Genomic DNA, 26,481 nt, shown 5'->3' with positions numbered 1-26,481 from the left:
TTTTCGTTTTGCACTTTATTCTTTTAGCCCGTGCTGCGGGCTAATTTCCAACTTGCCCCAGGACACTGACAGCGCAACCCAAAGGGGCCGCTACGGTGCCGGTTTTAATAGGAAAGGTCAATAAATATCGGCTCCAACTCGATGTCGCCTTGCCGTGATGAATTGCTTTCTAAGTTAATTTTGACTTCCCAAAGTGGGTTGTAAAAAGACGGCCTGTTGGTGTGCGAATGGATACGGGTGAAGAGTTCGATCACCGCATGCCAACTCTGACACGTTCTCGCAAACACAAAGAATATGTAAGAATAGAATTTATACAAGTTTAAAAGAACTGTCCATGCAGGAACTAATTTCAAAGTTCTTGCAGGTCTCCAATTCCAAGAAAAGGTGGCCTCATTTTCAGTCAGATTTGAATTACAGTTTGGGTGCAGACCGGTTCATGCCTCTTATGCAGTAACGCTCCCAGGGACAACGTGGCAAAATTTAACTTACAATGTATGCGTGCAAACCGAAAACATACTTAGCGGCATGCCTTGGCATCATGTTCTGATCACAGATAGTTCAGCTGACATCTATCAGCACAGGTGAAAAAAAAAAAAGATTTTTCGGGCAAAATTTCTAAATGGAGAGATGGCGAGGTAGGCCCACACCACATCCTTCCAAAACGAAATAAGATAAAGTGTTCCCACCCACAATATTACAGAAAGAGACTCAGAAATAAAAACAGCTAGAAACAATAAAGAAAAGAGTTTATTCCTTAAATCTCCTCTCAATCCCTTGCCATGCTCCGAGCAAGTAACCGTCGCAAATTTGGATGGAATGATATTCCTGGGTAAAACGGGGATCATTTTTCCTGCACTAATTTTCTGTAGTGCGGAGAAGGTCAACTTACTTACTTCTGAAAGCGTTTCATTGGAAGTGTTGTTTTGAAGGCATGCACGAGTCAGTATAATAATTAATATAAAATATAATATATAAAATAATGAAAGTAATAATTTAAACTTACGCCACGGCCTTTGTAATACATTGGACCCATAGAAATACTATTCGAAGATTTTTTTAATATCAGTTTAAAGTAATAACTTAAGAGCACCAGTACTTCAAGCATAATGTTCGTTTTATTAATTTAAAGTAATAACTTAAAGAGCACCATTACTCCACGCATAAAGTCCGCTAGCCGAAAATGGACCCCAGTTGAACGAAAAATTCGCAATTTGCCTCCGAGTGCAGTGCAACCGTCACTTATTCGATGGGTTGCCTTTACTGTCTCCAAGCTTTGGCTGGAGGCAAACAATAACTTCTGCCCTCTGGCTATAGACTGGCGGGAAAAACAAATAGCCTTAGTTACTGGGCAATACCCATGGGAAAAAAATCTCATTACCTCAGTCTGTATTTTGGGGACAGTAAGAGAGATTCGGCCGTGTCCATAAAGTATCTCGGGAATTAGAGAGTGATCACTTGGTGATGAACTTGCGAGTCTCAGTCAGAGCATCGATGCTGCTCTTCGAGCGTAGGCCTATGTCAATTTCACGGGGTTATTCTGCTGCCTGCGAATCGCTTCAACACCAGGCCTCAGCCCTTTTCAGGTGTATACCATCTCTGTTAACACTTCATGAGAGGTACTCCGCATCCCTTGACAAATCCAGTGACGTTTCACTGGACAGTTCCCGATGAAAATTAGCGTGCTGGTTTGGTTGGAAGAGACTGTCCTGAAACAGTGGCTCTATACCAGATTTGTCAGATTGCTTTAGACCACTATTTGCGGAGGCCACCGCAAATTAATAGGGATTTTTTACTCTCTATAGAGCATGCCTAAAGCATTTTGGTACCATGCAACCGCTCCCCCCCCATAGTCTAACAAAGGAGCGAGGGAAGCATCCCTTTCTCATACGCAATATCTGACACTTCTTGACCGCACAGGGAGTTGCTGAGAGGCCAAAGCTAAAAGACAAGAATACAAACTCTTTGTATTATGTTGTCCTCAGCTGTCTCTAGATGCGCCATCTCTTGACCTTACGCAGTTTTTTCACATTACCTTATACCTAAATAACACTTACCAGACCTAGCAATTTAACACAACTGCAGTTAATTTAATAACTCTCACTGGAACCATTCAGGAACACAGTTTCAAATGGAACTAAGTTGAATTCTTACAAATGGGTCATTAGGGAGACATTTTGTGGTAAATTTTTCAACCTTTGGGAGACATTGGTCATTAGGGAGACATTTCAACGTAGGACAGTAAAGTTTGTGCACGTTCTTATGGGAATGTCTCCCAAGTGACCCATTTTCGGTAATGAAAATGACCAAATCATTAAAACAGGAATTAGTATGCATGGCGGCATTCAAAAGAGCCTGTGCTGTTTCTTTCAACAAACGAGCAGATCCACCCCCTCTGTTCCCCACTGGAACTTACCAACAGCCGACGCTCAAAAATGTTGAATGCTTTTCGCGGTCTTCTACCCAGTACATCTATTACCATGGCAACTCAAAAGCTTCATCTCACCCTAATTGGCATTGCGGCTGAGCGCATCATTGCGTTTGGCATTTATAACTGCACGCACCCCCAGTGCAATCAGTCTTGTACAGGGGTGGCGAAATGACGGGAGAAAACGGCCAGTGAAAAGCGAATCAAGTGCGATCTGCCGGCAAACGCTTTCACAACACATTCAAATAATCGAACACGAGTCGCCTTTGACCAGTACTGGGATGGCAGCGTGACAAAGAGGGACTGCCGAAAAAAATTCTATTCTTCACGCAACCTTGTTATTAAATTGACTGAATTTTATGGCTAGATAATCACCATGGATACTGGCGTATGCCTACACGGGGTGTCATGATTTTCTCCGTACAGTCTTTCTCAAGCATACAGGTAAGAACACGATCATTCAAGCTTCGTGTTTCCGTTTTACACTCCCCGTCGTTGTTTTCTTTCTCTTTTCCCTGTTTTCGTGCCGTCAGAATGGACAAATGTTTTGACTTATAATTGAGAGAATAATTAAGCTTCAGATTTGACTTCAAGAACCTGTTAGTAATGAACAGAAATGTTGGTAGAGAGAAATATTAAGTGTTGGTGTGACTGTAAGATTTTAAAGCAAAATAATTTTCCTCAAGTACAGTCGGTAGATTCAGTGATTAAAGATATTAAGAGCAGTGCCAGCCTAAAATGTGATTTTGTACATTCTGAAAATGGATGAGCGACCATAGAGCTTAAAAATTGACCCCTGAAGGGCGCGCTTCCGGAACCTTTGGATAGGAAAAATAACGTGCAAAGATTGTAGAATTTTTGATATTTTCTCCTTCAGATTCTTCTTAAAACACCGAACTTGAAAAGAGGGCTTTGAAAAATATTTGCTGGTATATCATTTTATAGAAACTGTAAAATTACTTGACCTAAAAGAGAAATATACTGCCAAAATGGACCCAGCACTTCCAAAAATCTAAAATACATGAAGAACCGTGCAGTGCGGCAGTCTTGTTCGCAGATGAACCTTTACGGTTTGAAATTTTATGGTAGTCTGTGGGTAAAAGTCGAAATAAAAACAGATCAAAATATTTTACACACTTTGATAATTTATAGGGTAGTAAACAAAAAGCAATATTCTACTTTTACGAAAGATTCTTATATTTTATCTAACTTTTGCTGACAACTCAACGGAATCTGGAACCCATCGACGGCAGGTATAGGTAATATCTCAGCAAGGTTGTACGATCTCGTTTTCTGCATGAACAAGGAGACCTAGGTAGGATACGCCGGACGTGAAAGGTCGTTACTAAAATTCGTTTTTTACCCATTTCCAGGTGACTATTCCAAAATATAACTTGAGGAAGACAAAGGTAAAAATCCAACCTGAGTGTTTCATAGGGTGGTTTCAGTAAGGAATTATTTTTCTCAAAATTATCGAACATGATAGGACGGCCCAATGTAAAATCCCCATAGGCAGACCGCGCAAGGGTTCCGGAAGCTCGTTGTGTGACCTTTTACTTTCAGGCTCTATTGTACATGATACAGGCATTTTGCGCTCTGCATGAATATTTAAATAATCATTTTGGCGGTGCCGCTTTCAATTCCAACTTTTTTGGCCCCCCTACTGGACTTGGAGCAACATCAGAGCATTTGGGGCTGAGGAATCCTTGGAAACGTTCTTGGTTTTCTTATATCGTGGGAGGTAACTGAGTCAGAGAGGGGAAAAGACCAATTTCATGCCCTATGGGCCTTGGGAAGCAATTTATTTCTCATGCATGAAAAGGTATGCATTTTTGGCTGTCGGTAAAATAGATCTTGTGCGAGAACTGAATATCATTGTTAGAAATTGGTGTCAACATAACCTAAAAATTTCACTTGAAAATCTTCCTTAACCCTGACAGTCTCCAGTCCTCCAATAGCTGAAGGGATGAAGAACTGGTATAGTAAGGCGGGGCGCGTGAAAAAATGCACTGCAGCGATATGTGACGAATTGTCGGGGGCAGATTACGCCCCTAGTTCTTGTAGGGTTGATATCCAGCTTTCGAGTTAAAACAGAGGGCGGGTAGACTCCCTTCACTGTCCCCCAAATGAGATCTGAAGGGGCGGAGTCTGCTCTGACTGAGAAAAGATACATTAAACAGCTCCTTTGAGTTCAGGTCAGATTCTATTGACTTACTGGAAGGCTGTTTGGATACAGATCGCACCGGAAAGGTGCTCCTGCATGGCATGTGATCAAAGTCTTGACCCATTTTACAAATGAACCAATCTAAAGATTATGTTTTTCTTAAGCGAGGCAGTATGAATTTTTTCTCACACGGTGGCTGGAGCGCAATGTTCCGTTGAGTCCGTTTCATTTTTCAGGGTTGCAGAGCCCTGAGTCCGAAGAAGCTGTACGCGTAGTAGTCCCGGCTTAGACAAGTCCTGAATTATTGAGTAAACACAACGTATGACCGTCAAAACTGTCGTCGTTTAATAAAGCATTTATACTAGATATTTTGGCCCACCAAAAGCAAAAAAGCTCAAAGCTAATAGCTCCTATACATTTGTGTGAACGTATTTGATGGGAACATTAAGTTACAACTTACCCCACGACCCCTCGATTTTCTGGAGTAAACATTTTGACCCTCGACATTTCTTCACCCTACAACGAAACGTAAACCGCACAGGATATGGTTGCGTGAATAATTCTGATCGACGTTTAATTGATCTTCCCAACTATTCCATCATATAAAACTGATAGGTCTGAAGTGAAAGTGATGTTCACGTTAACAAAGCAATCGCGAGATAGCTCCCCGTAAAATGTTGCCATAGTGCAGTGTAAATAAGTTATAAACCCATTAAAGTTTTCAGTTATGGCTTCCATTTTCAATTCAGTGTGAGTGTACAGTGTATGGCCTAAAGGCTGCCCTTTTCTGCCTATCAGCGTAAGAAGTATTTTGCAGATTGTTTGTGCTATCTAGTTGAGCCATTGATCCTAACCCGTGTGCATCAGTAATCCTGTGTTCCGGGGCAGCAAATAGGGGACAGCGCTAGTTAGTCGTTAGTATCGTTTGTGAGATAGTTCGTGCATCTTAGCACGATTTTCTCAGGAATGATGCAGGTGGCATTAAAAAGATGTCCTCTCTTGCTTCCTTGAAGATTGTATATTTGTTGAAACTAGCATGGATTACAGATAAATGTTTGTTGAGATAGTGAGCACGTTGCAGCAGTATTTATTCATTTCAAAATCTTTAAAATGCACGAATTTGAAAATATTCAGAAAGACATAGTGAAATTTATGAGTTCCAAATATTTGTTAATACCTCCATTGATATTTAAAGCATACCCCGTCTCCAAGCAAATTGAAATATGACCTATTCACAAACGGTAAAACCTCTCTTCCTATAATACCAGAACTGAAAATGGACGTGAAGTCTTATTCACATGACAATCTGAGAGCTGGCGATATACAATCAAGTGCTTTTAATTTGATTGGGCCCTTAGCGAACACACATTATTAGTGTGCCTCTTGTCCACAGGTGCGAGTTTATGGAGGGTTTCCATTGAAATTACACAGGTGTGAAAAGTGGAGAACAGGTACGGGCGGAAAATAGAAACAAGTTTGCAGCTTTCCCCTAATGTTCAGCCATAATATTTCCCCATAATATTCATATGAACCCTTTGATATATAGGCCTACAAGAAGGTCGAGCATTTGCGTTAAAACGTAAATAAATTGTCTATTTTATTATTCTGTGGATGAGTGACTATGTGCTCTTTATGTTAATAGTCTACGTTCTATTTATTACCAGTTAACGTCCATATTTCTGTCAAGTTATTGCGTTCTTTATGATTTTCATATCGCTTCATTTGTTTAATGTTTATCACAATAGGGATATCAATGTTGCACGCATTAATCGAGAAACCAATGCCGTAGCCGCTTCATTTCTTCATTCTAAATGTACTACTTCTATATGGTGATGTTGAAGAAATGCATCGAGTGCGGCAGAAGGTTTATGAATCTTGTCCATACTATCATCAGCTCATGATTTCCGACGAACGATCGGAATGGAAACAGTGCATATGCCAATTTTTTTTTTAAAGAAAAGTTTAACTTGACTCCCCTCTCGATTATGCTGTGCCAAGGAGACGCACAGTCAACAATAAGACTTCAACAAAGTTAAAGCTGCGCACCAAACTCTTAGCAATGTAAACACAAACTACCTTGTAAACAGGTGCTACAGAGCATTTCCACGAGAGATCTTTCACAGAGCAGATATGGAACATTCCCACTGGCCCCCTTTAATGGCGGAAAGCGCTGTGACGGGCTTGCACTTGGCTCTTGACGCGGAAAAAAGGCTCCGTATAATAACAATCACAACGCTCACTGCCATTGATTGGGGCCACTGCAACGACCATGCAGTAATAACGGTCATCGCATTGGTGTGTGGACAAGCCCCTTTTGTTAATCGAAGTTATAAGACCGATTGCGCCCGCGCAGTCACATAACCTATAGTGGGTATCAAACTAAGCAGAAGTGCTGAGTATTACACCGGAAACCGACTTTTATTTTGGTAAACAACATTTAAAACACACTTTGCTATGGGAGAAAGAGATGTTAGTTGATGTTTGATACCACTATAGGTCACGCGACTTCTATTCTCTCTCCGACGACGACAATCCATCTATTGCCAACGCGAGTTCCAGAGGACGGCGCGAACAACGAATTTCTGTCCTCGCCTGGCAAAATAACTGTCATTCATGGTTGGAAAAGCCAACATTTCATAAATAGTTGACCCGATGATAGCGGATAGTTATATTTGGCGGTGGAAGGTACTTCACACTTATGAATACGTGCACTTTATTCGTAGGCGAGTTGACGGACTGGGCTCGGTCGCTGTTCACTGAGTTTTTCTCTCACTTGGGGACGTGAACAGGATTTCGCCCTTAAGCTGATAATCGGAGCATTTTTCAAAGCACGCACAGAGGTGAAAAACTTTTGCCATGATCACCAAGGGGTTGCTCGTCCTCATGTTCAGCCTGGCAAACGGCCTGGCACTTTTCGCCGTCCATGTAAAGGGAGCGACGCCTAATTCGGACACCGAGGCCACTGGGGACAACGTGAAATCGCTTTCGGGGGAGTTTCAGCAGCGGATCCCCATCTACATAGGGGGTTTTTTCGCTTTACCAAACAACTCGATCTTTGGTGCTCTCCCCTCCACGGTGCAAACAGCCATCGATCATATCAACAATCTGACGGGAATACTGGACGGATACAAGCTGAAAATGCGCTACAGACTGACCAATGTAAGTAAAGCAATTACACACAAATTAGGCCACAACTGGTGACACGCCAATTGTGTTTTTACCTTAGGTGTGAAATGTCTGTCTAAAAACAATCACTTTGACAGTGACATAAATAAGCTATGTTGGCGGAAAAATGAGGGAGTTATTGAGACAACCTTTTAGAATATACAAGCCAATAAACAGTTAACATCCCGTGCATGAAAATTCAACTGCTGTTGCTCAAAATCTTTGTTCACCAAGTTGGCACTTCGTTCAACGTTGAAAATATCTTAACGGGAATATTTTTTTTCTCAAACAGCGGTCAGATTGTATCAGATTTATGTGATAATCACTCCACCAACTTGCCTGATAAAAACGATTCGGGGCTACTCTATATAGCTTTCAAAAGTGATGCCCGGTATTTTATGTGCCCTACAATAGCGAACTTTTTAAATCTTACGATGTCTTATCGCGTATTCTGTAAGGCAATTGAGATAACATTTAGCAACTTTGTAAATGCTTTTTGAACCTTTAATTTAATTTCAAGATCTAAAACTGCGGTGATAGCGGGAGCCACCTCGCACCCCACCCTCACTGGCTACTATCATTGCGAAAGAATTTGATCAGTTTTTGTACAGTTGTAAATTTCTTTTAACTAAATGTAAGCAAGTACACACAACCCTGCTGCCAAACCAACAGAGTGCACGTGTGTCCCTCCGCGAAAGCAAAATGTCCCTTGGGGGACCATATTATCTTCTCTTGAGTATTCGCTCTTTTAGCTGAACCTCATACATCAGAAAAAAGGAAAGGAAAAGCTTTTTTTCTGAATCCTGGAGAAACGACTGATATGAATTGCGATGCATTGGCCTATATTCCACTGTTTTCCACATAGCTTAATCAATGTTAAGTGCTGATTAATCTTTTCCTCAACTGAATCGACTAGGCGAAATGCGAGTTCTCCCTGTACTTGGAAGATATCCCGCCTAGGAACAATGGTGCTTTCGCACTAATGCATCCTTTAAAAAAATCCATGCAGCAGAGTTGATCCAGCCCCCACGGGGTCAGAATTGACCGAAACCTTCCATCTGAGGCCCCCAAATTCTTGGACATCAAAGCACTCCTGATTATTGACTATTCTATTCAATCCTGAGACAGAATATAGGTAAGGCGATCGAACTTACGAAAGTTGAGGCAGTAGTACAGAAGAGTTTAGAAGCATTAAACCATAAACACAGGGGTGCTAAAACCACCTGTAAGACTATTTTCAGGGACACACACACAAGCTGACAATTTATTTCAGGTCGTTTTCTTCCTAGTAGAAGAAAACCTTTTCCAACCTTTTACCGTCAGAAAACTTTCCAAAACTTCGTAATTCCACAAAACTCCATGTACGAAACTCTCAACACAGTACGGGACAACTCAGTGAGAGATATTGTGAGCACGTTGCAGCAATTATTTCCTTTCTCGTTGACATACCGTAGAAAGTCCAGGGTATGCATTTGATTTTGGCCCCGCGATCCCCAAAAGGTTTATAGATAAAATACATTCAGTCCCAGCTGAAAAAGAATATTGACAAGAATTCCTGGAGGACTAGCCAAGGACCCAAACTGCAAACTCATCCTCTTTACCGAGATAAAATTACACATTCTTTTTCTATTTGCAGGGTCTGCCAAATGAAGCCTTGGGGTTTCTCAACGATCTCTTGTATGAAGGTCCAACCATACTAATGGCAGCCGGACCGATATTCTCCCGTCAGGCCTTGGTCGTTAACGAGGTAGCTCCTCGGTTTAACGTAGTCCAGGTAACACAATTTGCTACAAAATAATTGAGAAATCTCCTCACTCTTCCAGTCCATCAGAGCTTGCATTCCATGATTAGCCGAAGTTCCTTGTTTGTTATAACGAAACTTTGTGTTCTGAATAAAATAGAGAGCTCAACCATGAGGCAGTTGCATCAGTGTAGTACACCATTCCAGTGTAGCGAAGCATTACCCAATGGCAAGCCCGATGACCATGGTAATGCAATCGCTGGTACAGCTTTTAGCTGAGGGCGTTAAGCATAACTCTTGCACGGAGCCACTACTCCTGAACAGTCCAACACAATGCTTTCCGCCATTAAAAAAGTCCATTTTGAATTTCCGGTTAAAGTTCGCATGATTCGTCTACAGGAAAGCAATATGTTGCATCATCAAATTAGGCACCAAATGTTTCGAGAGAAACCGTTTATTTACCTCAATGGCATTACAATATAAATTCCCCTGGGTGTGAATGTTCCAAGGGTAGATGAAACAGGCATCTGTTGGCAGTTCTTGCAAGTGTATAATTTACAAAAGTGTTGGTTTAGACTTCCCATGTAAAGCTGATGAGGGGACGGGAATAGATGAATCGGGTTTACACAGCGTTCCGATACGGACAATTTCCTGCCGTTCACCTTGGTGACAATGTATGGTGCACTCCACAAAAGCACAGTAATAATGTTTGCGGAGCATGAAGCATTTACCTTAGCCGGTAAAATAAGCTGCCACTTTTAATATGGGTCTAGATTGGAGATATTGCCTCGGCTCCCCGAAGTGTATTACTCACTCGAAGATGACCGGCCTTGTAAATGATTGTGCACCATAGCATTAGACCTTGCTGTATATTAACATGAGCGAACACGCGAGGTGGACAGTGGATGTCATAATTATTCCGTGTGGCGAGCGATATCGCCGAATTAATAAACTACAAAATGTTGGAGTACACGTTTCTCTCTTATTTACCCGTCCAGTGCGCTGAAAACGCCCAGTCTGATATTAAGTGCCAGGGTTGTATATACAATGTGTATCGTTCGGTCCAGCGAATCTTTCTTGTGACGGATGAGGTAGAACGAATAAGTACATTCATTATGGGAAACGAAAAGTGCGTTAGGGAGTAACAATGGTTTGTGAATTAATGTAAGAAAAAGATATCGTCTGCCAAGTATTGAAGAGTTTTCAAATCGTTAGTAGACTCCGAGGCATTTATGTGCTTCACAACGCGCATTTTCCAGTGTTGTCCTTTAGATCGTTCCGTTTACATGTAAACATATATGAAGAGAACTCTTTAACGTGAAGAATCCAAATGTAGTCTAAATGAGGAATTTGCTCGAGTAAGGAAGATTGGTGGAAAGGGTAATGTCGTGACATAGCCTAGACTTCACTCTTCAAATAATTATGTTTTCTAATGCCAGGAGGAGCACAGGCTGGTTGATCATGTGTGAAATTACATTGATTGCCCAGGAATAAATCGAGTAAATTTATTTGCCCAAGATGGAAATTTGCAGTATTTGTGTTGAAATAGTGCAGAAATGATGATTTACGCAAATTTCCTGTGCTTTTGTAAATTGATTAATTCTTCAAATGAAAAAAAATAGTTAGTGTAGCATTGAAAATATTCATTCATTTTGTATAATCAAGTAGCGTCAAGACAAGATTACACAACTTTATTGTCTCTGGGAATATTTTGAGGATTTTGCTTTCTACTTTTTTATGATTACCAAATCATTGCGCAATGAGGAGCGTATTCTCTGCAACGCACTAGCTATCTAATCCAAACCACTTGATGCACTCTTTGATGCTGAAAAGAGACAAGTGATGCGTTACGAGTGTTTTCGTTGAGCATGCCTGGCTTTGAAACCAAAGAATCAATCGCGCCACAGGCACTGTTGCGGCCTGATGAAATCCGCACAAAGAAGGCATTAAGCAGGAGTAGGTGCTGTGGCGACGGTTGAAATATAAGGCAAAGCAGAGTGTATCGGAATAAAGTAAGGTCAGTTAAATTGTGTGTCCTTGAGAAGGGGCATGGAATGCTGGACAGTGTAGTCCATGAATGTAGTCCACTCAATTGATCTGGACGAAATTTGTGTACTGTTTCCCCCCTTGAAGGTTTGTCTAGCCAACTCGCAAGCACTCCGTGACCGTGAGAGGTACCCGCTCACCGTGCAGATGTACTGGAGCGAAGACAGCGTCAACCCAGCGAGGGTGGCATTCGTGCGATACATGAGTTGGAGAAGGGTCGCCATCATATTCGAGGACAATGAGTATTTCCGCACGGTAACTTGAAGGTCCATTCATACACGCGAGCGGTAACGACGGAAAAGCGGTTGCTGAAAGAGGCACGCCATGCGCGATATTCACACACACGCCTACCTGTGTACAAAAGGCGAAATCCCGTACTGCATGGAAAACATTACATCGATCACTGACAATGGCGCTTCATAAGCAGAATGTGACGCAAACGAGGAATTGCTCAACCATTTCAGTTGGTCCTTCACGTTATACCCAACGAGAACCTTGATTAGATAGATTACCGATGCTAGTCAAAAGACCTCGGAGCTAGTTTTTCTCAAAGAAATGACGGAAGAGTACTGTCCGGCTGGAAAATTCAGAGACGTTTGGTGCTAGACACGAGGGCAACCAATATTCAATCATTCAACAACAACCCCCCTCTTTCGTTCAAAGCACATTCTACATTTCACGTCATCCTTGCCGAAAAGCGCTTCAACGATGATACGTGTTCTGGTTTCTAACAAAACCAGGAACATTTCTGTTCGTGTTTTAGCTGAAAAAAATTCTACTGCATGCTTGTCTGCAAAATATTGCGGTTTGCCTAATAATTAGGGCCTACAGACCTTTGCCTTCCGTTGGGAAGGTTTTAATATCTTATGAGGTGAATCTCAAAGTCGTGGTTCTTTGCAGAAATGGGAAATAAATTTCATGTCTGATTCCATTTGATTTGGGCTTTGCCTTTGTCGTGTGTACGTAAGATAATCATTTAAATGAGGCCACTTCAACCTGTAGATTTGGCCATTTGTGGCAGTCAGAAATTAAATATTCTAATGTACTTGTGATCTGATTTTTAAAAACAAGACTGGAATAATGTCAGCTTCTCCCAAAACAGACCAATTTCAAAGGAAACGCAATGAGTGAAATTACAACTTAAGAATGTCTATTTTCAAAGGATTGCTAAACTTACTCAATTTAGAACGCAGAAGATCTCCGGGCCAAACTAGAAGCAGCAGGCATCACCGTGAGGGCGACTGAAGCCATAAGTGACTCCAGTAAACCCGACCAACAGTTACGAAGCCTTAAGGTAATTTTGTGATCAGACCATTTTGAAGAATCGTTATGACTGTCGTGCTCCCAGTTGCCTGATATTTGAGAGTCACCCTAATTCGGATACATTTTACCAGACACGGGTACTTCGAACTAGGTTAATTATTGTGTATACCCGTCACAACGCATTCCATAATAATGCCTACTAATGTATCTTAACCCCCCCCCCACTCAGTATTTTTGACATTATACGTGAGCGGATAGCACATGGTAGCCACATCTTCCTTTAAAAAGTATCATCCACTAAAGTCGTCAGAAAATCTAACTCGTTAATTATAGTAGCTGCGCCATTAAGACTATACCCATTAACAAGGAAGGAATTATTTTTTCAGTGCACATTTGGTAATTCCTGCGTACGGTGTAAAGGGTCTTTCTTCGGTCAAATGGTATTCGGTTTGTCTCTCAATGGCTTGATTCTTTTTGAATTTGAGACAAAACGTTTGACAACTCTTTCCTGTGTTGTCCAAAGATTCTCTGCCCTCATAGCCGTTTAAAGAAAATGCTTTTCCCAAAATTGGTAATGAAAGGGAAAAAAGACACATACGTAAGTGACCTTGGAGATCGACAGCGCGCATAGACCATTAATGTCACGTGGAATGAATGCACGAAGTGTCTCATACCCTCCAGCACTCTTGTACGAAAGACTAACAGGTATTTAACTGTACGCCGAATGTGAAGCCATGTCGGGATATCTGAATAAAGTACACGAAAGATGTGTGTTACTTCCCCGGTTAGTTCACAGTACTGTTTAGTTCTCAAAACTGGTAATGGTTAAGAAGGTCCTTTTTTTTAAACGTCGGCCGGCAAACTAACACGGTACATTTTACCAGAGTATTGATAATCTAACTTGCTGAGTTCTTGTCAATGTTGTTAGTGAGCCTACGCGTTGTTGTCAATGAGCCTCTTCTAAGCCATACCCGCCGCCTTGGGTGCAGACATGTCTTGGCTTTCAGCTGTGGATGCAAAACATTTTTCTTGTGAGAGTGAGACAGTTTGTTACAGAAAAGTACAACTTGGCTCTTGAAGTGGCTTCGTTATGATAAAATTACAGTGAACCACAAACATGTTGTATAAATTCGTTACTCTTTTAGTGCTTTGCCATTTATATGAAGTTTTACGTCGGAACCTGGTCAATCGTCTTGGGTTGTGCATTATTAAAAACCGGTGGGAACCCTGAAAATATAAATATATTTTGAACTCTTAGAAATGGATAGGAATGACGGGGATTTGATAGAAGCAGGTGCACATTAAATTAATCAAGGTTTCAATAATAAAATCTAAATGACGGATGAACTTCAAATCTCATTCTTGCCCCAAAAGCTAAATTAAATTTTTAAAAAGAAAAAGAAAGACGGACACCCGAAATTAAAACGAAATAGGAGGGGGTTCTTTGATAAGGTCCCTTTGGGAGCTTTAGCTCCCTTTTCCATCCTGCCAATTCGCGCATTAAGTTTTAAAACATATTATATTATGTCTTGCAAAAATAGTAGGAAAACAATTGAAAATACACCTTTGTGTTTACTTTACCTTATTTTAAGGTTTTTGCTTTTCTATTTTAACAAGTATCGGGGTGCCCTTTAGATCTTTAATGAAATTCAAATTACCATATTCATGAGCAAAATAGTGATGTCGTCCTATAGGTACAAACTACGGGCAAGTTTCAATCAACGGACATTGTCAGCCAGTGGTCGATATTGAGTGGTAACATAATGCATGACATATATATCGGACACCAGCCAAAATCGATCAGTAGTTAGGAATTGTCGCTGACCCGAGCTTGCCCCCATAATATTACTTCGATATGTACACAAAACACAGTTGGAATTTCGATATGTAGCTGTTCTGCATTACTTTTCTTTGCTGAATTGTGCGTACATTACTGTCATTAGCTATCGAAAAACCTTTTCTTAGGAATGCACTCTGGAAACAAAATTTGGAGATCACGATTTGCATCCATTGGAAAAATCAGTGATCAGTGCTGATCAGTTGCTTTTTTTGAATGAAAGCACAACAGCAGCCACTCAGCTGTGTTTTAAAAAAAGATCTTTTCCATAATCTTACCCCAAAATGGTGTCAATGTTTTTCAGACAATGAAAAAGAGCATGGAACGTTTAATGGTTCTAAAAATTTATAGAACCATTAAAGGGTCCATGCAATACTTTTCTGCTACCGAAGTAATTGGTGCGAAACACTACATCAATTGTAGTCATCTTTTTCTGTGTTTTTTTTCAGAGGCACGACGCAAGAATCATTTTCGCTTTGTCGTACTTTGACACTGCGATAAAGCTCTTCTGCACGGTAATTTTTTATGTGTTTTTTCTAACATTAAAACAAACATTGACATATATATGATACTTTCGATGCCATGGTATTGCTAGTCATACGTGACAGGTCAAGCGAATTTCATATGGGGTTTTTGGAACATAAAAAGTTTCCAACAACTTAAATGAACCGCAAGTAGAAAAATGTCCTGTTTGGAATTTGCACCTTAAAGGTAGACTCTATCGTATGGTAAAATTTGATGGCGGCTTAGGAACAGGCAAAGTCTTTTTGTTCCAGTTTAAAAAGTCCTTTCCAAAAGTAGAGTTTATCTGTAATGCACGGCGAGGAAAGTATATGGCATTAATTGGATTTTTTACCGTTAACATAGTTTGCAAACATTTGATTTCCATTGGAATGAGGTGTTTTATCATTTTACCTTCCTACAACCGAAGAACAACCTAAGCTGTTGGTTTGACTCATGAATAAGCAGATTGCTGCTACATTGCCATTGGTTTTTATTCACATCCATATTATCAGAGGTATAAGGGAGTACTTGTCGAGGTGTACGGTTCACACCTTCATATACACTGCAAAAACCGTGGTGTTAAGCCTCCGTCGTTAAAGGACCATGCCAACACGTTTCACCGGTGTTAAAACTTTTAGTGTTATTTCAGCGCTGTTGGTGTTACTTTTTAACACCCACCACCTTCCAGTTGCATTGTAGCACTTGTAGGCTGTAAAGTAACACCAGCGGTGTTAAGGTAACACATTTTTGTGTGGTCATTTGGTAGCACCAAAAGGTGTTGTTTCTAACACCACAGTTTTTGCAGTGTAACTAGCCATCTTGAGTATTACTATGGTTTAGCAAATTCGCAGTTGATTTAACCTCAACGGGTCCAGAATGCTGCTGCTAGGCTTGTATGTAGTAAACCACGATGCAATTCATGTCCAACCAACCATTGCCAACGCCAGCTCGTATGCCACTGAAAATCTTTCTCTTGACCTTCAAGGTTCTTCATACTCTTTATACATGGCGTTTGCTTCTGGAATGTCCATCTGGAAGCATGTGAAAAACTGATGGGACTGTGCAAAGCACTTCTTTTAAATAGGAGCAATGTTTAAATTTTAATCGATGAATTTGTGACGAAGCCTACATGGATTTTTAACTACGCGTATACGTAGTTCTTTAAACTGGTAAAGCGCAAATATATTACAATTTACATATGGCAGATTTAGGTAATGGCCTGTGAATTAACGTAGATTACCACAGGCTGAAAAAAAGGTTTTCATCTTATGTTGCATTGTTGCACTCGTGAGCACGAATTACCTCACGAAAATTTGACTTGGAGGCAAATATTTCTCGAGACGCCTGTTTCCAGCCGATGGCCTTCGAATAGGAATATGGCTGCTGTGAACTGAGATGCTGGTCCAAAATGTGAAATTCGTCAGATAAATGTTTAAAAATAAAAATTCCTTTTACCCCATTTTAAACAGCCCCATTCATTTCTGTGAACTAAATCAACAACGTAAATGGGTTCACACAATCAACGTTTTTGAGTTCGAGGTCGCAAAATTTTATTTGGGAGCACTTACGAGATTGTATTTTATTTTCTAGGTTAGGTTTTTGTACATGGAGAATTGTCATAGTGCTCGTGCAGCTCTTATACCACTGAAGAATTTACTGTTTGCTAAAATCTCAAACCTCTCCCCTTTCAAGTTATTCAGCTATAGATATCAACTTGGATCGACGCAACACTGCCTATATTTGGGATGAAAGTTTAAACCCTAGTTTCAGTTCCAATCAGTTCAGGTCCTAGTGTGATCCAAATTCATGCCTATCTTAAACAGTATGTTATTGCAAAGCCAGAAAGCTGCAAGGCATGTATCATGTGCAGTGCTTTGTTAGGATCTTTTTACTACAATATGGCAATCAAGCATACAGTTCTCTCAACCTGCCCATGGCCCGCCAAAAACGTTCACTTTCCCATTTGTGCTCAATGCCGTTAGTAATGTGTGTCGCTGCTTCAGTTTAAACCACGCCAACAGCATATAGATTTAGGCCTTGTCCGAAACGGGCTTCCATAACTACGGCTAAGTCTATTGTTTGCGCGTCTCCACACATTTCCAATGGAGCGAAGACCTAGACCTAGCTCTAGACAAGAGATTCGGGTGCAGCCTCAGTTTTACATGGAACCATGGCCCCGAAGTTAATGAGCGACTTGAGTATTCGTCCAGTGGGAGCTTGTAACTTGTGCGTGCGCATTTATTACCAAGTCACTTCCAAACTTACACGTGTGAGGCTATGAAATGTTATAAAAATGATATTTTTATAATCCGTGTGTTTACAAACCAAGATGGACGGAAATCGGGCATGAGATCATAAGAAACTTTAGGGGCGGACTCCACCCTCTTCCAGGCATTACATGATCTAAACGAGCCCGGGTCGTTTAATACAATTTTAGTACATCCAACATTAAGGCACAGAAAACTGTGAAGCAGACGTGATTAACCCACATTTCGCTTATACATTGTGACTTTTAAAATTAAAATTCAGTACCAGTAAGTGAAGAATAATACCTTCATTCACCGAATTCATCAATGCATTCATTTCTGACACGCTTTATTTTCATGAGTTGATTTTGATTTTTGTCGATTGCATTTTAGGTTTTCCACATGCAGATGTTCGGTGGCAAATACGCCTGGACCCTCGTTGGTTGGTATCCAGAGCAGTGGTGGACGGCGGTGGATAACGTCGATTGTACTGCCGAGCAGCTGCAGATGGCACTGGAGTATCACTTCTCTGTGTCTGCCTGGAGATCCGTAGATGATCTGGGAGAAATCCACTATGGTGAAATAGTAGGCTGAAAAACGAAGATTGAAGTTTAATAATTCAACGAAAAATCCGAAATTGAAACTATAACGTTGCCATTGTTTAAAGAGGCTTACCCCATTTAACATTTTAAAGTGGTACAAATGTTAATATTATTTTCGCCCGCCTGTTACGTTCATCACCCGGTTTCATAGAAGTTACGACTTTCTTAATTATACTATTGTAGCAACCACCAGAGTACCAGCTCGACTATCTGCGTGGTCTCCTAGCAAAAGAGGGTGTAGACAGACTGGAACATATAGAATCTTACGACGTTCTCGTCCACATAGCAATGTCGTTGAATCGCTCCATTGAAAGGCTGGCGAATTTGAACCCTCCGAAGGCGCTGCACGAGTTTTCGTACACCGACAGCGAAATGTCACAAGTCCTCCTGGAGAGTGTCTACCTGACTAGCTTCGTTGGGCCGACAGTAAGAATTAGTGTGGCACCCAAACATTCAAACTGTAATATATTCAGACCTGTTGGATAGTTGCTGAATCAAGGATAAAGATTGCCAAACTTGCCAAGTTTATCGTTACGCTCGTTTTAAAGTAAGGGTTCTAAGGCTTTCACCTTGGTCTGTATTACTCAAGATCTTAAAAACTCTAGTTTTTAATTGGAACGGTTTCTGTAATTCTTTCGAAATTTTTGTAACTGTTTTTGAGTTTATGGTTGAAACGGAGTATTGTTGCCAAGATGTCCGCAGTGGTCTAAAATCGCTGTACATTTTCACTTTAGTCTATACTTTCCTCTCTTGTTACACCCCTTATTGCTCTGCAGGGTTCTGTTTTGATCGAAGATGGTGGATTCAGATCCAAGAAAAACGTTCGTTTTTTCATATCGCAGTTCCGAGGTAAGTCATGGGCCTGTGAGCCTTGTTTGCATTGCTTTTGTAGATTTTTAGCTCGGTATTATGTCAATACTAAATTTGCTGCCTTTTAATTAAACTTTCGAAGTAATGGCAGTAATAAAAAATGCCTTGTTTCTGACTGGTTTTACGAGAGATCTCGTGGCTCTCCATATTGTTTCATGTTTTGTTCGAAATGATTATTCAAAGCTGTGATTCTGTCGTCGAACCCAAACCCTCTTTTTATGAGTATCATACAGCTGACATTTTGTTCGGCAAAAAAGTACCGATTTGCTAATATGGGCGATTCACAATTGTGTGCCTGCAAGAGTTTGCAACGCGTTGACAAATCACAGTGCGCGAAATCTGTCGACCCAATGCGCGTTTGTGATTGGTCAACGCGTTGCGAACCCTTGGAGGCGCACTATTGTGAAGTGATGTGATGTTCATTGCAGACGGAAGGTCAACGGAAATAATCGAATATGACGACGGCTCTTCGAGTTTCCGTGCAGTGGAAAACAGGAAATTTCACTGGCCAGGTATTGTGGGGTGTTGGCAAGGCATTAGTGTGGTCATAAACTACGGATCCTCCTCAAATTTCAAGCTAAAATGACGGTCAAGGCCTTTTTGTAGCTCTGAAAAAAAAATGTGTGTTGTAGTCGAGTCCATCACCATGCTTGTCAGGAGCCTGTCACAAGTAACCAAAACCAGCATTCACCTTTGTGCGTTTCCTTTTTGTTGAAGTTGTGATCTTGTGATTTGTCTTGAGACAGGATGTTTGAATCTTTTGACTTGCAATGGTTCTCGCGTAGCTCCCTCTAAACGGAACACTCATTTACAGTCCATTCATCACCTCCATTTAGTTAATGCAACCATAGTATGAGAAACGTCATTCCCGAACCGATTTCGTTTCCTGGTATTTCTTCACTGTCCTTGCCAAGGAAGTTTTTTCAACAATGGGGTAGCAGTCCCATAATCGGCGCTTCTGAATTTGTGTTTAGGTGGGAGGAGACTGGCAAATGTGTGTGTGTGTGGGGGGCTTCCGAAGGCCATCACATATAAACCTTCTTCACCCACGTGACTTGATGACGTTAAATGTAAATAATACCACCACGTGTGGTCCGCCATTGCCACAGTGGTCGCAGTATTCCTGTGGGCACTTTCAACCACGTACAAGCGCACGTTCAAACGCTGCACTGCATGCTTGACTATAGTAGATTACCATCACACCACTATCCTCTCATTACCATCACAACACATCGCGGTCCGGCACGATTGTAGCCTCACAGAGAAAAGATCTATGATCAGCGGCTGGATTCGGACCTCCTAAATCTTTGATCGTGAGTCACTAACTGTGCCCCTTGCCACACTCGTCCAGCAATGGCAACACATCGGAGATGACATTTAGCGAACGCAACAGTTAACAATCTACTGCCATGTAAAATGAAACTGTGACTTTATTACATTTTATTTTTCGGTTAACAGACGGATCACCCCCAGTAGATGGAAAAACAATTATAATCAAAAATGGTGAAGTCAGTCAACCCGTCCAACTCACACTCTTTGTTTTTGCCTCGGTGGGAATAGCTTTGGATACAGTATTTCTTTTCATAAACATCAAATTCAAAAGACAAAGGTGAGTTTCGTTATTTTTAAAACCACAGACATTTTACTGTCATTCCAAAAGTGCACAAAAAGCATATTTTCCCAAATACCATCAAGTTCAACTTTCCAGTGAATGCAATTGTGACTCAAACTGATGTTGAGAATGTTGGATTGTCGAGAACCTGCTATTTATTAAGCCAGCTTTTATCATACCGATAAATTTATCATCGAGCTGGATATGGATATTGTATTTTCACTTTTAGGGCAATAAAGATCTCTACGCCACCCCTGAACAACCTGATCGTCCTTGGCAGCCTCCTGCTCTACACGTCCGTCTTCTTGTTTGGATTGGACCAGTCCATCTTCACAGATAAAGAAATAATACGAATCTGCCTCGTGAGTCTCACGTTAAGTAATATTTCGAATAACTTGTGACCGTTGTTGACGCCCTATGTCCTTTATCATCGAATTCCTCAAAGAATTTTTGAAATCTTGGTAATGTTGTGGTACTTAAAAATCCCTATTAACATAATGTACGCGATAACAGACGGTGTTTTGACTTTTCTAATTACAACGAAGTCGTACGATTTAATCTTGTCAGGTATCTGGCAGATATACTGTTCTGTCCTCTTTTGTTGAAGTGGTTATGTTGAGTCAAACAAGTGGTTTAAGTTTTCTTTTGACCTTTAACAAACGCTGATGAGTCGGTTTGAAGGGAATGATGTTATCGAGCCTTCTATTTAATATTGACAGTTTCAGCAAAAGAAAGTGGAATGTAGACAATGAAATAAAAAACCTTAGCAACAGATAGCTGAGAACTGTTCTCTGAATTTGCTTTTATCCCTAACAGATAAAGTACAGCCTAATGTGCATCGGCATCTCTTTGGCGTTTGGAGCACTTTTCATGAAAACCTACCGAATCCATGCAATATTCAGCAGAGCTGTCGCCAAATTGAAACGTGTGGTAATTACATGTAGTAAATTGACAGGGTTCCTAACTTTATTTTGCTATAGGATGGAAGCCAGTCTGTGGCCAGGCAGTGGTTTCTTATCGCTTTGTCCTACTACGAATTTGAGGCAAGAAAGCCAATTGTCTCGTGGCCAAGTGAAACGGGTTATTGAGCAGGAAGCAAGTTCGACCGAGAACGTTACAGTCAAATCGTATGGTTCAACTAACACCCGATCGGTTCCATGCTCATGGCTGGTATAGTCTAGTAGACTTTCAGGACAAGCCTATTCTATTCGGAAGTGTGACGCCACTTAAGATAAAAGTTAATACCACGTCCATTTCACAGAGAATTTTAGGCCTACTTGGAACCGAAGAACTGGAAATTTGTTTTGTTCGGTTTATTTCCATACATCACAATTGGAACATAAAGAAACAATGTTATTAAAGAATGAAGTAGGAGATGGCGAATGGCGGATTCCAGACTGTAAGCAAACACTCGTTCACGGCCTGGTTCCTTATTTGTTACAATAATATCTATATGCAGCTATAATTACAAGATAGAGGAGAGAGAGAGCAAAAAAGTAAAATAACTGAAGGTACAGCTGAACGTCAGAATTAAGTAAAGGTTTTGATTGTCACAGCATCTTGGGAAGTGAACACAAATCTATATATGACTGCTTCATTAAAATGAATATGAATAATTAAAAAAAAAATGTGCAACTAGGGTGTTATCCACTAGGAATTTGTAATCTGTGGTGCGTGTGCGTGTATGACGTCAGAGGACACTTACGAACAGGATACTGAGGTTTTTTGCATCCCGTGTTATCGATAGCCATGTGATCCAGGACCGTTGAATTAAGTATTTATGACGCCATATTCATAGGCTTACATGTTGTTGACGTTTTAAAATTGCACAAATTTGCAACCCGCAGTACAAAATTGTAGGGTGCATTAGCATAGCTCCCTTGTGACAACCCTGACCTGGGTGGGCTGTGTGTGTTGGTTGTCAAGCAAGGTTTTGCGAATGAGAATGAACCCGAGTTATAACTTGTGAAATCTGCTGGAATGCAGCCACAGTCAATTTATGGCCTTCGACCGAACCCTCTCATAACTTACTCCGTGTATTTCATTAGAGGTAGAGTTCTGCGTTTTTGGACGCATGCATATGCACAGAGCTCTGAGTCCCATCTGTAAAACGTGCTTTGAAGGTAGAGTCCATTATTTGTCATTTATGCATTATGTTTCTGTTTGGAAAGAAATTAACTCAAAGTCCGGAGGAAGTGCCTGTAAGAGCAAACCTAATGAAGTGTCAGCTCAGTGAATACTGCAGATCCTTAAAGAAAACCAGGATTTCAATTTCAGATCAAAAGTTTTTGAGTCATGTTTTGAATTACGCCTGAATTCAGTGTCTGGACATGTTCTCAAGTTCAGACGATTGGAGCTACGAATGTTACCTGCTGAGCCGACCAATTATGGTAACTGCGCGTGCATGTTTCCGTCTAAAAATTGGCTGGCGCTTCTTATGGCAATCATTAAGAACGCATTTCTAGCCTTAGTTGCATCAAAATTTCAGCTTGCCAGAAAGAATATTTTTAATAGCAGTTTAGCTTTATTGCAATCTTTAAACAGAGTATGCTTTTCAGCAATAATTTCGCCAGATACTTATTGGATAACTACAAATGATGGACTGTACCTTCAATATTCACTCTGCTCTAGCCTTTCCAGAAATTACAGTGCAAAACTGTGGTGCTGAAGTGATGTTGATAAAACGCCCTCACTGTTATCAAATTACTTCACCTAGCAGTCTAATGCAGTTCCCTGATAACACTCAGAATGTTCGATTAACACGCATTAGCGTATCTTCTTTGTCCATTTTCCCTCATAAACGTAGGACTTACCCAATTACAAGCTGATCCTGGGTGTTTTTCTGGCTGTGGCTGTTGACATCGTGATATTCGCGACGTGGATATTCCTTGGCGAGATGAAAGTTGGCAAAACCAGGTCTGATCCAGTGGTAAGTTTCAGAAATTCGTATCCACTCTTGTCAGTTCCGAAAACTTGTCCTGCACAAGCGTAGTGTTGGATCAGCTAGCTCGACGAACAATAATTACATGAGCCCCGAGCTAGACCAAGAGAGGGCGCAATTTTTTAACGGAGGCTCGACGGAGCTGGGTGACCAGCGACTAACAATGGAATGCACGCATGGGGGCTGCATCACTACCAAAAGAATGAACACTCGCCAACAGCATAACTTTTTCCAACCGACGAGGGAATACCTCTGCTCAAGGCAGATAAGATCATAACAGTTTTTAGGGAGTATTACTTGCACATTTAGATCTGAGTTGAGTCAGTGTGCTTCTGGCTTATACAAGAGTGGAGAACGTCATGGTTCGATGGTTTCCGCTTCCACAATTTAAAATTGGCGCTGTGGGCCATTGTGTGTTTTTAACTTGTAACTCAGAATTTAGCTTGGAATTAACGTTTGAGCCAAACGTTTTAGGTGTGACAATTGAAATCTGAGCTTATATTAGGTGACACCGTGTGTTAACCCAATCAAGCAACAGTATGCATGGAGATCCGAATTTTCTCCTCGTTATTTCTTGTTCACAGCTGGACACCTCTCAGCCTAAGGAAGAGATATATGTTGTCTCCGTCGTTCCCTTTTGCACTTCTAAATACATGAGCTATTTTACGGGCGCGATTTACACAGCGAAGGGAATTCTGCTGGCATTCGGGATCTTTCTGGCTTGGGAAACGAGGAAGATTACCGTCTCGTCGCTGAATGATAGTACGTGTGTAATAATAAGCGGCCATTTGAGCTAGTCAGACCAACATAGGCCTATGCTTGCTTCACATATCCACTGTGGACAAACCTTTATTTGTTTCCCCATTACGATAACACCCTTGGAGCTTTTTATGATTAATTCAAGTATTGTTCCTCTTCCTTGTGTAGTAAATAATTCTGACCCCAAAATGCCTCTGAAACTGTGTTTTACGTGCGAGTACGAGCCCACACAACTTCCTCTAACCTTACATTACGGTATCGCTTTTGTGAGGAAGTTCACCACAATTAGAATTAAAGCCAAAAGTGTGCTGTATAGTTTTTTTTAACGACTTAAATACATGGAAGGAGTTCCTTTTGTGTGATGGCAGGGGATTTTTTTTTACAACGGATACATCTTTTCTGCTTGCTTTAAACTTGCAATATATTTTCGAAGAGAGTGTTGTGGTTTTATTTAGAGTAGACACCTGAGATATTCTTCGTGGAACCTACCAGCAGACCACCACTGATTGTGCGTACAGACGAAGAACGTTGCATGTTATCTGCGCGTCATTATCAACGGGATATCTTTAACAATAGTTTCCATCTTCTTACTTAAGCAACCTGCTGTTTTACTTTATGTAAAAGACGATTTATCGCACTCTTAGATATCTTTGGCTTGCCATGGCGATTCAGAAAAACTTTATGATCTTGTATTCAGTAATAATGTCTTTGAGAGATACCCCATTTTATCAACAACTCATCTGGGACCTTCAACTACTTACTGTAAGTCGAAATGATTATCTGAAAAACGTTTCAAGGTTTGTCTGACCACCTACTTTGGTCATGCTCTTGTCAGGTAAGTACATCGGGATGTCCATCTACATCGTGGCCATCTTTCTTGCTATCGTTCTGCCGCTGCTCAATCTCCACGTGGTCCGACAAGACGTGACCCTTAACTTCGCCATTCTCGGCTCGGCCATTATCATTGCCAACACCACCGTCTTGTGTCTGGTGTTTATTCCAAAGGTAAAAGAAAAGAAAATCAGGGCAGATTGTGCTCGCTCACAAAAGGGGCATACTGAGTCCTCCGCAAGAGGAATTTTGATATTAAGTGTCATGTTTCACAGCTTGTATTAGTATTCTTAAAAAAAGTCCACACTAGTTTGCAGTATTCGATTGCGTAAATGATCATTCGGTTACTGTATAAAACCACATTTGTCACTATTGCCGATCTTGTTTTTTGCCTGTTTAGATTTATCTCCTGTATAAAGTTGGTAAATCCAACTTCCAAGTCAGCATGATGACAAGGTTCGCGTCTAACCACTCCACGGCCGTACTGACCGATTTTACAGGCGATGCATCGTGCGTCGGGCTCGAAGAGAAACTTAATCGAGTAAGAATGATATAAGGGAAACATAGTGTTGGATAGGATATTGTCGCTCAAATTTAACAGCAGTAACGAGTGCAGCATTATCGAATTCGGTTTGTACAGTCATAGCAGATAACACGAGATTACACTTAAAAACTCCTTGAGGAGAAGAGAAGGGAACCTTCTCAATTTTGCGCAGGTCTTTTGCGGAATTTACTGGAGGAATCGCCGGATGATTACGAATTCATATCAGTGTATATTGTTGCCTTTTACATGGCGTGTTTCAACCGGTCCCTTTCCGGGAAGTACTTCTTTGAAACACACCATAATCGAGTCAATCCATTTCCCATCGATAGTTATATATTTCTGTCATTTTTCTGCGTCTTATGCTTTGTCGTGTGTGTTTTGCAGAAAGAAGCATTCTTGGAGCGCTTGAAACACCATCTGGCCACCGTGGTCTCATCGTTACAAAAACAACAAAGAACGTCTGAAGGAACGACCAGTCACAACAATAGCAGTGCAAAAACTGCATACTGATTCGAACTTCAAACTGCAGTTTTGAACCTTACAGCGTTTTCGCTCGTGCCAAGCACCCTAGCGCTGGGAAGCGTGACGCAATTTTTGTTGAGCACTCCTTGGTTAGAGTTCATTTGAACAATAACACTGGTCTACACGCATGACACATGTGCACTGAATGTGCACGTGTTGATTATGAAAGCAAGTAACTCAGAGTTTAATTAATGGATTAAATTGGGAACATTATATATACGTTATACATTTGCGTCTTAAAAAAAAATCGGTTTTACGTCACACGAAATCTTGGGGGATCAGTTCTATCCTCTTACTGTGAGTAGGCCCAAAACATTGCCACTTTGGGTAAAGTCCTGTCCAGATTTGCAGTCCTTTTGTAATCTGCGAGAACACTTTATTAAACATGCACCTCAGGTGCTACGAATAT

The 26,481-nt window shown here is 40.9% G+C and overlaps 1 protein-coding gene across 1 annotated transcript; it reads left to right on the top strand.

Annotated features, from left to right (window-relative positions):
• The first annotated feature begins 2,488 nt into the window (after nucleotides 1-2,488).
• On the top strand, nucleotides 2,489-26,481 carry LOC147798455 (gamma-aminobutyric acid type B receptor subunit 2-like). The gene is made up of 18 exons (XM_087140424.1): nucleotides 2,489-2,869; nucleotides 7,313-7,748; nucleotides 9,391-9,528; nucleotides 11,629-11,796; nucleotides 12,728-12,835; nucleotides 15,091-15,156; nucleotides 17,785-17,976; nucleotides 18,177-18,419; nucleotides 18,770-18,842; nucleotides 19,292-19,375; nucleotides 20,322-20,472; nucleotides 20,705-20,837; nucleotides 21,292-21,405; nucleotides 23,282-23,404; nucleotides 24,001-24,178; nucleotides 25,011-25,180; nucleotides 25,407-25,547; nucleotides 25,935-26,481. Exons 2-18 carry the CDS (start codon nucleotides 7,446-7,448, stop codon nucleotides 26,058-26,060), a joined length of 2,511 nt encoding a protein of 836 aa, XP_086996550.1. The 5' UTR covers nucleotides 2,489-2,869; nucleotides 7,313-7,445; the 3' UTR covers nucleotides 26,061-26,481.

Source organism: Acanthaster planci, linkage group LG08 (genome assembly GCF_054643075.1).
Source record: "Acanthaster planci isolate LZ-2023a linkage group LG08, COTS_SCS, whole genome shotgun sequence".
Lineage (NCBI taxonomy): Eukaryota > Metazoa > Echinodermata > Asteroidea > Valvatida > Acanthasteridae > Acanthaster > Acanthaster planci.
This window is presented reverse-complemented; position numbering and strand designations above follow the sequence as displayed.